Below are 12,022 nucleotides of genomic sequence, written 5' to 3'. Positions count from 1 at the left end.
AAGCAAAATCTGTTTGATTCACTCGAATCAATTCATGAACATTATAGCCACGGTTTGCAAAGATTGCATTCCTTATTATATAAATGTATTAGTTCATGTCACAACCGATTTTGGAACTTTAACCATTCAAATATGCAAACGGGTACGCATAGTAGCCGGACCAAGTTTGGTTTTCGCCAGTATGCGAACAGGTACGCATACCTCCAAACCTAGCAGAAATTCTCGGACCTGATTGTATCACACAAACCATGTAAGATGTTACTCGGAAATTTTCACATGATCATCTTTTGACTTTCGTCAAAAATATAAGATGAACTTGGTTGAAGTGAAAGCTCACCAACACATATTTCGAGAAATATGTAAGCGAGATAAACTCATCTCGAAATCTCAAATGTGTATAATTGACTACTATATAATAATACGACTTTTGTCTCAATATATGAGATAGAGTAGAAATAGACTTTACAAGTGATAGATGAGTTTTAGTCTCCACATACCTTTTGTCGATGAAGTTCCACAAGCTCTCTTCGTCTTCAATTGATGAACACCGCTCAACTACACAATCTATCCTAGTACGAGACCTCACTATAAGTAGACTAGAAATCAAGACTTATAGTTTTGATCACTAACATTGACAAACAAGCTTGAGATAGCAACATTTGCGAGTTCGACCGAGCAGTGCTCTAACAGTTATTTCAGTGTTGTTTCATTTGTTTTTACATAGTTTTGTTTTAAAGTTGTTTAATTATTTAAGTTTCATGTGTTGTTTCATAGTTTTGTTTTGAAGCTATTTAAGTTTAATTTTTATAACGGTCATTAAAAGTAGCGGTCTAGGCTCAAATGCCAACAATCCTTATAAATGTACCTTCACTTCATCCATTTCAAAATCACGCCTTCACTTAAAAATTTCCACTTCATCGACTTCAAAATCACTCCTTCACTTCTCTACAAAAACTTCTCTACTTTTTGGGTAATTTATGGATGATTCTAGATTCACCGAAGATGAAGATTTATCTATTTGTAAAAACTATGTAATATACTACCCGAATAGAGGTGAAGAACGACGGATGAACGGTTTACCTAGTATGAGTTATTTGGGTAAAATTCATGATGCCTTATGCACAGAGACATGTAATCCTCATAACTAGGACCGTGCTGCTTTGTTTTGCCGATTCATGACTATCAAAAAAGATCTTGTGGATTATGTAGCTATGAAAAGGATTTTCACTCGATATCGTCTTAGAGGTGACACCAATGCTGAATTGGGAGACGAGTGGCGAAGATGGAAAGGAATTTTTTTTGAATACAAAGCGCATTACCAAACTCTTAAGGAGTTTCTAATAACTCATATGGGATGTTAGGCTTAAGTTTAGTTTTAGGCTTAAGCGGAAGTTATAGCCTTAAGTTTAGTTTTCATGGATGTTGTCAAAGTTTAAGTTTTAATGTAATGAAAAAACTAGAACAATTTAGTTATAGTCTGAAGTTTAGTTTTCATGGATGTTGTCAAGTTTAAGTTTTAATATAATGAAAAAACTAGAACAATTTGTAATGAAAAAACTAGAACAATTTCATTCACCATAACCAAACTACTATATCTTAATTAAAATTAAAGCTGATACATTGATTAATTAAGTGGCACTACTTCATCGTGGTCTTCTTCATCCTCATCTTCAGCTTGAACTACAAATTGTTTTTCCATGTTTTTCTTGTTTTTTTTCTTCCAACTCCTCTGCTAACCTGTCCATCTCCATCTCCCATGCCATCAATTGTCCAGTATTAATTGTTGAGGTGTTTGCATTTAGAATCTTATTCTTGTCATGTCTGAAACAAATTTCTCTTGAGTTTGTCGATGTTTTTCATCTCCCTAGTCAAGAACTGCCGGTCTACAACTCCTTTTTTTGACGGCCTTCTGATGCTCTATCAAAGTATCTAAAACACCTTCACTTGCTTCTCCTTCTTGGGCAGTTTTTCTTGCTGCTCTTGCAGCGTTCTTCCTAATAATTTTCTCTTGATCGCAACATTGATATTCAAGTTGGAATTGTTGTTTGTTGTGGTTTCTGGTGAAGAAAATGGATTATCCGAAGGGGGATGAGATGATTGAGATGGTTGTGAAGCTGGCACTGAAAGTGAAAAAGTATATGGTGAACTTGCAGGTATATTCTGCATGTTTGCTAACACTTCCGGATTATATTTAGGCAACACTTTCAAGATATGATAACAACTTTCATAACCAAAAATTTTCCCATGTTTGTGGTGCCAATCAGTTCGACACTTTCGTTCGACATCAACATCGACAAAGATCGCTCGCTCGAGCACGGGCAGCTTGCATTATAACAGCAACATACAAGGCAACTTGGGCGTTGATTATAACGAAGCGGCCATACAATCCATTTGCATCACGATCGTTAATGTTCATAGTTTCTTCACGAAATTTAGCAAATATGTTATCCCACAACTTGGTAGATTGTTGTTGGGCACCATCCACTATCTTGTGTAAAGAACACATAGTTTCTGCAAATGCTTTCATCTTCGGCTACGATAAATTTTGGACCCCTAATCTTCTTATTTTTATTAGATTGAGTATTAAATTGAGACAAATTAAAGAAATAATACAATACAATTGAATGAAAGAGTTGGATGATGAAATTCGTTTTAGATTAACAAATGCGAAGAGTAAAGAAGAGAAGGTGTGAGTTTAAATGGAAGAGGAATTTGGTATTTATAGGGGGAAGATTTATGGCCGTTGGATCAGATTCTACGTAGCCGTGTAGACTAGACCGACCGGTCCTACAAAAACCGATAACGGTGTAGTCTTGACCGAATGGTATCGCTCGGTAGAAACTTGACCTGATCTGTCTAAGTGCTTAGCCAGGCCAATTTATCAGTTTGCCAGCTCCATAATGGGTGCAAAAATGGCAAACTCTCGAGTTTGCCATGCCCATGAGAACTGGCCTAATTATGTACACAGTGCGAATTGAAACATCGCACTAGGTTTAAAAAATTCAGTCGCTTAGAAAATAAGTATCCACAGACTAATTATGAATCGTTCAGCACATGAGGCTGCAAAACTAATAAGCAAAGCACTAGTATCAGCTTCAAATCGTTCAATACCAACTCGTTCATGGAGCCCATCACTAGAACAAACCCTTCATCAGCTCGGTTGCAGAAACTCACTAAACCCGTTACTTGTTGCTCGAGTTATCGATCCATTTCTTCTTGATCACCATTCATTAGCTCTTGGTTTCTTCAACTGGGCTTCTCAACAACCTGGTTTCTCACATACTTCGGTTTCTTATCAATCTCTTCTCAAATCCCTTTCAGTTTCACGTCAATTCAACTCAGTCGAAAAAATTCTTAAACAAATGAAAACCCAGAGAATCATTCTTGATTCTTCGATTTATCGTTTGGTAATTACTTCTCTGATCATTGGAAAGAAAACCCAGAATGCTTTCTTTGTTTTGAGTGAAGTGAATGATTGGACTAATGAAATTGGTCCTGAATTGTGTAACTCACTTCTTGCTGCTCTGTCATCTGACGCGCACGTCGAACTTGCGCAGAAGCTGTTTGATAAAATGTGTGTTAGAGGTGTTCATGTTAATAATATTGGGTTTGGTGTATTCATTGGGAAGTCTTGTAGAACATCAGAATTGAGTATGACTTTGGATTTGTTAGATAAGGTTAAAAGTAGTGGTTCAGTGATTAATGGGTCAGTTATTGCACTGTTGGTTGTTAATGGACTTTGCGGAGCATCCAGATTATCAGATGCTTTGTTAGTGTTGGATGGACTTAGAGGTAGAGATTGCAAACCTGATTTTATGGCATATTGGATTTTAGCCGAAGCTTTTCGAGTGGCAGGGAAATTAAGTGAAACTGAAGCGGTATTGAAAAAGAAAAGGAAGTTAGGGGTGGCGCCAAGAGCAAATGATTATAGAGAATTTTTATTTGGTTTGATTTCTGAAAGAAGAATTCAAGAAAGTAAAGAAATTGGTGAAGTGATTATTGGTGGGAATTTCCCGATTGAGGATGATGTTTTAAATGCATTGATTGGATCAGTCTCGGCTACTTATCCTGATTCTGCAGTTTTATTTTGCAAGTCTTTGATAAACAAAGGAAGTTTTCCTGCTTTGCTTACATTGACCAATTTGAGTAGAAGTCTATGCAAGCATGATAAGATTGGAGAAATGGTGCAAATATTCGAGATGCTGTCTTCAAAGGATTACTTTACGGATTTGGAGAGTTTTAATGTAATGCTTTCTTTTCTATGTAAAGCTGGTAGAGTTAAAGAAGCTTATAGTGTTCTTCAAGATATGAAGAGAACAGGGTTTTATCCTGATGTTTCGTCTTATAATTCTCTAATGGAAGCTTGTTGTAGAGAGGATCTTTTACGCCCCGCAAAACGATTGTGGGACGAAATGTTCAGAAATGGATGTGGTGGGAATCTGAAGACTTATAATACTCTCATTCAGAAATGTTCCGAATCAGGGGAAGCTGAAGAAGCGTTTCGTCTCTTTCATCACATGATAGAGAAAAATGTCTCTCCTAATGCTACTACTTACATATCCCTCATCAATGGGCTTTGTAGAGAACAGAACATTGACAACGCGTACGAGGTCTTCGACAAGTCTATTACACAAGACATCATGCTTGCGCAGGCCGTACTGACTACAGTAATTTCTTCCCTTTGCAGTGAGGGTAAGTTCAACATATTACTTCAACTAGCTTTTCAGAGAATGACCAACTCTGTGGCAATATGTAAAGAAACCAACTTTTTGCTAGCTAAAGCAAGAAAATTTATTATGTTTCGAGAGCTGGATGATTACTGAATAGATGTTTCTTATCTGTTATCTTTATGCTCCATACAGGTAATTTTCCTGCAGCTTCGAAGTTAATTCGTTGTCTCCCACCGAAACCTGAAAATTCAAACAGCCATGTGTTGCTACTTCTGTGTTTAGCTGATGCAGGGGAGGTTGGGATAGCTATAGACCACATACTATGGGTTGGACATAGTTCAAATTCTACCACTCAAGCAGTTATAAATGAGCTTCTTGCATCTCTCTCTTCTTCTTTGAAGCCGGAGCCGATAAAACAGATGCTTTGTGCAATGCAACAAAAGGAATTAATATCCAATAGCATCAATCTGGAAGATTTTTGCAACAGATCTTTTATTATATCATAACCAAGTTTTTTGTTGATCGGTTTCTTTCATTTAATCGCGTTACTGAAAGTGAGGATTATGTTACACGAAGGTGGAAATGAACCCACTTTGGCGGAACTTTGAAACTGAGGGAGATCTGCAAGACCAATGGTATCTTTGTCGCCGGTTACTCACCTTTGGGAGCTAGTGGAACCCAATGGGGATCCAATGGAGTCAAAGATGCACAAGTTCTGCATGAGATTGCTCAAGTAAGAAAGAAAATTCATGCTCAGGTTTTGATTCAATTCTTAATTTATGATTCTACAGTATTTAAAAGATCCAGTTCAGTAGTTTTTCTAAGTATCCTGTGCATCTCTTGTACATATACATAATACATTTTTCCCGTGTTTCCCAATAAGGTGCTGTTAAGTTTGTCATCATCCAATTTAAAATCAATTGGCAACAGGTGAAAAGACTCTAGGTCACTATAGACTGGATTGCCTTGACAACAATTATATGATGATGACCCTGGGTTGCACCAACTATTGCCAATTGGTCTTGAGTTGAATGTCTACAAACTTAGCAGGTCTGGTGGCCTTAAGATTTGGTTTGGAAGATGTTCGGTGAAAAGCTTAAGGTCTTGCACAAGCAGTTGGTAGCTTATTTTTACTTTTTCTGTTTAGGTCTATCTTGGATGGCTATACGAGCAAGGAGTAGGTGTGCTAGTGAAGAGCTTCAACGTACAAAGGATGAAGGAGAACCTGGTGATATTTGATTGGGAATTGGCTGAAAGTGACTTACTTCTCGCAGTTTCTCTAGAATCTGCTTAAGCAGCACCAAGCTCAATAGCACATTGTTCGTCGGTTAAAATATTGCATCTACACCAAAAAATGTAATAGTGTCTTCTGATTGAAATGACGTCGAAGATATATTAGATTTTGAAACGAGATGACTTTTGATACTTCTCACATGCCTATCTATGTTATTTCTACCACAGATGTGTCCGGCCATACTCTCTGGAATAGTGACATATGTCATGGCCATGCTATCAGCCATGCATGCCATCTAATTTCAGGCAAAATGTAGTTCCAGTATATGTTTAACTTAGTTAAACATTACATTGTCCGGGACATAAATGCATTGCAGAATAAAGTGCAATAGTACACTTGCCATCTTTTGAGTTTAAAATTATTAAATGATAGAAAAATTTGGTAACACATTCGTGGTTAGAATTAGAAATCATTTCAATGTTCTTCTTTCTTCTTTTGGCTATTTTTGGGTGGCCACACCCCTTCTTTGTAACGTTTGCAGAAGAAATGAGAAACCCGATGAGGCGTGATGCTCATGGATTGTCGAGTCGTTTTCAAAGTAATTGTTCTCGACGTCAATCAATCCCTATGATTGGTAATGCACAATAACCACCGTACATTGAAAGGTAAAATTAAAGCTGAATTGATACAAAGAACTCTAGCTATATGTCAATCATCTAACGCCAAACCTTTCACTTACGAAGCTTGTTTAAACACTCCTAGAGAGCTCCACCGATTCAACCCTTTCTGCTGCTTACATGCTCCACCACCCAACCATTGAATGAGGATGTTAATTAATGAGTTTTATAATTTAGTTTTGATCGAATGGTATATTAGTTTTAATTAAATGTAATTGCTTTAATCCAATGTAGTTTTCTCTAATCCAATGTAGTTCGCTTTAAATAAGAAAGTTCAAATTGTTAGTACATTGACTGTAACACCCATATTTTTCTCATGGTGCATGTTCAAAGATGCGTCATGACACGAGATGAAGCTTCATTTGCCAAGGACCATTTGGCCTATGGCCAAACACACCAACTGGTGCAATGCTTGGGTTACATTGATGCACATTCTTGAGCATCATTTGCAAAAGGACCATTTAGCCTATACGGACTAGGCCTATTGCTTGGCTTTGGCCTTGCAATACGAGTTGGCTTTAGTCGCTTGTTCCTTCGAGGATGAATTACGATTAGTGATTCATTCCTTCAAGGTACGAAAGAGGGTACATAGGCAGCCGCAGTGAGTTGCAGCGTTGATGGTCCAGCATTTTATCGCTCATATCATTTAATTGCGGTGTATTGGCGCCTCATATCTCTGGCTCGGTTCTGCTATCGGATTTGCTCCCCAACCCAAAGCCCTAAACGAAAGTTGTGAAAATAAAAATAAAATACTAGAGAAAATAAGAAAGATTGGCTGCTTGTTTGTCTATTGCAATTTACACACCATCATAAATTACGTTATGAGAAGGAAATTTCTTTCTGGAGCTACGGTGTACAGCTCTTCACTGCATAAACCTGACTTACTGGTTACTCCCAAATGCTTACCAGTTCCGGCCTTGCAAATGGTGCTTTGAAATTTGTAAGCACTCTGGATATAGTAATACTTGAGACGAGGGAGGGACACATTGAAGAAGCCGTCATCAAATTATAGTAATTCCAATTTCTGTTACACTAAAATTAACCTACCTAGGACAGACCAATGTAACTGACTAGTTAAGTGAAAGAGGAGCATTCAAATAATGATCCAAATATTTCTCTTATTGTCCAATCAACAATTGGCAACACTTGATTTGGTTATGCACTTAATGAGAGAGCGTTCAACCATAACTTTGTTAATCTGTGGAGGAGTAGAGACCGGAAAATCCACCCTTATCAATGCCATTGTTAGTTCAGCCACAAAAAATTTCGGAAATGATAAAGTTGTTAGGATCATGGCAGCCATCGGTGTAGCCGCATTCAACCAGAGATATCCGCACTTCCAATTTAGTGTTTGTTTTTTCTTTGTCTTAGAGTTTTGTATGCTTTAATCAGCATCCATTCATCTTTGTTGTTGGGGAGTTGAGAGTTTGTTCTCTTCTCTATTTGTGCGCCTTTGCGCACTGTTGTAAGTTTTGTCTTTTCAATATATTCTTCTTTTTATCGAGAAAAAAAAAAACTTGTTGTCTACAAAAAGATTCCCATTGATTACTATTTGGCATGATTTTTCCTACTAATTCAGGTAAAATCCTAACAACAACTTCAACATTGTATGTGCACCATGCACCTCCTGTGAGCATAATAATGTTTCTTTGCCATTTCAATCAACGATGTGTTTTGAAACTCATCCGTCCTTTCTGAAAATATCTGCCAAAAAACTTGGGCCAGCTTCATGGTGCTCTCCATCATCACCATCTCGTCTCCGTTTCAGCTGCACGGAGAATAAGTGAGTCTCACTTAAATTCAAAACAACAATTCTTCTTGATGATTCTTTCAAATGCCAACCCATCAAAATATGACAAACTTCTTGTGCAGATATGTCTCTCTCCGATGCATTTTAATAAGCAATCTCTAGCTTTATTGCGAATGTTGAGTCACGGCATGGTCTTCATTGATCATCAATGATTCTACGCAAAGTATCAATAAAACTATTCGATGCAGGTTCAAATTTTGCTGCGTACTTGGCAATATAATGAGTAACATATTATGAAGTTGTAACAGCTGACCAATCGATGTTTGCTCGCCATGTTTGCAAAACTACTCGATGGTGAGAATTCACAACTGGATCATTTCTTCTGCCAATGAATCTGTACATGCTATTAGGTGGTTCTTCGAAAAGGATCCATGGGAAACTTAAATCGGCAAACCATTTGCCTAGTTGTTTTGCTTCTTCTCAAGCAATAGCTCCAACTTTTAGAATGTCGCATCACACAGTTAACCAACGACGCATAATCACCCTCATCATCTTCGATATTTGATTCCAATGGAATTTTCTTTGGACATGGATGGTCTTGCATGTCAACAGAGAAAGAGGGGTCTGGATTCATAGTACATACCATGTTGTCCAAGTATTGACATACTGCATCCCGTATTTGCTTATCTACTGCAATATTAGAAACACCGGGTATGTTCTTAATCCATAAGAACCCATGTACATGTCCGCTTCCTCTGTTTTTCCACTCAAAACGAAACCAGTGATCCACCACAGTAAATTCATCCTTTTCAATTTGTAGAAAAACAAGCGTACTCTTTTTTGGATGAACCACAAAGCAACCAATGGATTTTCATTTAATAATCTGTACTTTTATCGTCTTCGTTCACTTGGATCAAGACTTTCCAATGTACCTGTTGAGAAATAAGATTGTACTACTGCATACAAATTGTCATTCATGTTTCACATTTAGATGAGATTCACTTTATAACTGCTTATTGTATTTCAGAATAAAAAATGTCATACTCGTGTTTGACATTTAGTTGAGATCTGTTGTATTAATGCATAGAAAATTCCAGACTGACTTTGAACTTTCAGACTAGTATAGGACATAACTGCACATTATAATGGAGTAGTAGGAGCTAGCAAATAAGGATTTGAAGACTTACCTGTTGGGTCAAGGAATGCGTATAATTACGGCCATTTCAAATCTGCGGCACTAAGGGTGAAGAAGATTGTGGGTGGTCCCAATTGTGTGACCATTGCTAAGATCTCCTTCAATCTAGTATACCAATAAGCTCGAGTACCTCGTATTTTCTTTGCACAATAAGAAACACGTGATATTAATCGACTGTCCTTAGAAGAAACCATGTCTCGAATAGATTGAATCGATAGTTCACCATCTTATGAATGATTCTTGACATAAACAGACCCCAATGACAAGGCACGCCACCTAGTTAACGAGTTCAATACAAAATAGTGAAATCTAGAATCTTTGGCGTAACGTCCATCACGATACTTCATTAGGTGTTGAAAGTGTTGATAGTCACCGACCTTTCGAAGACTTGATTGTCTCAAATCTGCAATACCGTTCGGGAATAGAGTTGGAAATTCCATAGGTATATACCCTTCTCTCGTAAACTCATCAATAACTTCAGACGTAAATGGAAGGTCTGACGTAGTCTTATATGCTTCAGCCATTTCCAAAGCTCTTCTGATACATCTCTGTTGATCAGGTTGTAGTCTTATAGTCTTAGACGTACAAACTGTACCCACTGTTCGGAATTCACTGACATGAAAAACTTGTTCTTGTAACTCTAGAGGTCGGTTGTAGCCGTCATATTCACTCTCATTACCTGTAAAAACCAATTTAATCATTAATTTAGATCCCAGACTGTCAATCTAAATCCTTATAATGCTTTGCAAATATATAATTCAGGGAAAGAGGCAGCAAAATACAAAAGTCTATAATGATTTTACAATTATAATTTATCTCAGCACATTATCGAAGACAAATAAGAATAGTTCATTTGGTTAACAGAGAAATCAGTAAATGGTAAAAGAATATGACAACAACTTTTTTCCAGTTTTGTTTTGGTTTCCATTTGTTTGTTGATAGGAACTGGTGGGTGAGCGTAGAATGGTGGGGATTGAGCAACAACACTAATTCAATAGTCTAAAAAAAATGCTTGCAACATGTCTAGTACGTTTGGACTCAAAACATCTTTTCATAGAATTAAAACAAAATGGATATATATCAATGTATGGATGCATCTGCTTTCTTTTTCTATATGGAAAGGTTCTTTTTTTTCGGAGAAGTCTTGGCAATGGATTCAATTTAATTAACCCCATCTACCATCCATCCAAGATGCAAAGTAACTCCTCTAAGTATATAAGTTCAAAGATTTTTGGGAGATTACCTGATCGTTCAATGCTGGAAAGTAGTGTATCCTCCCCCTCCTAGTTTTTCTAGATTTCCCAATAACAAAAATCTAAAAGAACGTGTTTTACCCTTTTACTTTTTTTTTTTCCTGACGGTGACTAAATACAACCTTCACTTGGACTAAATACAACCAAAATTGTACATTGAGAATTTTCACTTTTTTCAATTTTGAAAACAACTAAGTGCAGCCTAATAAAATATCAAATGAATTATTGAATCATAACTTAAAATAACTAATCATTTTTCTACGGTTACCAATTCGACTGCAACCATGAGAGTTAAAATTAATGATATTAATTTTCTTTCTTTCATAAAAGTTATATCGATAGGAATGTTAACTTGTTTTAATTCTTGATCAGAATTTTACTCACGTTTGATTAAAGGAAAATTTGAAAAAGCGAGGGTCTAACAACACCACCCAATATTTTGATTAACAATCTGTATGGACTAACTCCGAAATACTTTACTAGAGAATCAACTAGACAGTCAGACTCAATCTAGATAAAAGTATCTCAAGGAGTTAATATCTCTCTCTTGATTTGATTTTTACTCAAGCTAAAAACAATAGCGAGTCTTTATCAAATACAAGGAATTACTTGGACGGTACCAAAGACCAATGTCCAAGGATCAATCAATATCAATCAACAATCAAAGGTTAGATTTCCAATTCATGATCACGAACGCACAACCTGTATTATTTCAATTATATAAAATATAATGCGGAAAAGAAATAACACAGACACCAGAAATTTTGTTAACGAGGAAACCGCAAATGCAGAAAAACCCCGGGACCTAGTCCAGATTGAATACACACTGTATTAAGTCACTACAGACACTAGCCTACTCCAAGCTAACTTCGGACTGGACTATAGTTGAACCCCAATCAGTCTCCCACCGATCCAAGGTACAGTTGTACTCCTACGCCTCTGATCCCAGCAGCATACTACGCACTTGATTCCCTTAGATGATCTCACCCACAACCAAGAGTTGTTGCAACCCAAAATCACAGACTTGATAACAAACAGATCTGTCTCACATAGAAAAGTCTATCAAAGGATAAATCTGTCTCCCACAGATAAACCCTAGGTTTTGTTCCGTCTTAAGATATAAAATCAAGGTGAACAGGAACCAATTGATAATCCGGTCTTATATTCCCGAAGAACAGCCTAGGTTAATCAATCACCTCTCTACAATCCTTCCTGACTACATAGGCGGTTTGTCGAGGAATCA

The 12,022-nt window shown here is 37.0% G+C and overlaps 1 protein-coding gene across 1 annotated transcript; it reads left to right on the top strand.

Annotated features, from left to right (window-relative positions):
* The first annotated feature begins 3,038 nt into the window (after positions 1 to 3,038).
* On the top strand, positions 3,039 to 6,299 carry LOC113281769 (pentatricopeptide repeat-containing protein At5g14080-like). Its single transcript, XM_026530610.1, has 3 exons — positions 3,039 to 4,692; positions 4,863 to 5,403; positions 5,818 to 6,299. The coding sequence occupies exons 1-2, from the start codon at positions 3,039 to 3,041 to the stop codon at positions 5,174 to 5,176; spliced, it is 1,968 nt and encodes a 655-aa protein (XP_026386395.1). The 3' UTR covers positions 5,177 to 5,403; positions 5,818 to 6,299.
* The last annotated feature ends 5,723 nt before the right edge of the window (positions 6,300 to 12,022 follow it).

Source organism: Papaver somniferum, chromosome 5 (genome assembly GCF_003573695.1).
Source record: "Papaver somniferum cultivar HN1 chromosome 5, ASM357369v1, whole genome shotgun sequence".
Taxonomy (NCBI): Eukaryota; Viridiplantae; Streptophyta; class Magnoliopsida; order Ranunculales; family Papaveraceae; genus Papaver; species Papaver somniferum.
Note: the sequence above shows the minus strand (reverse complement) of the source record. Positions and strands in the feature narration are given on the sequence as shown.

Bases quoted from the DNA above. Each gene is read 5' to 3' on its own strand.
- LOC113281769 (XM_026530610.1), top strand. From the start codon at position 3,039: ATGAATCGTTCAGCACATGAGGCTGCAAAACTAATAAGCAAAGCACTA. The intron at 4,693-4,862 runs GTAAGTTCAACA...TGCTCCATACAG, and splicing joins TTCTTCCCTTTGCAGTGAGG to GTAATTTTCCTGCAGCTTCG.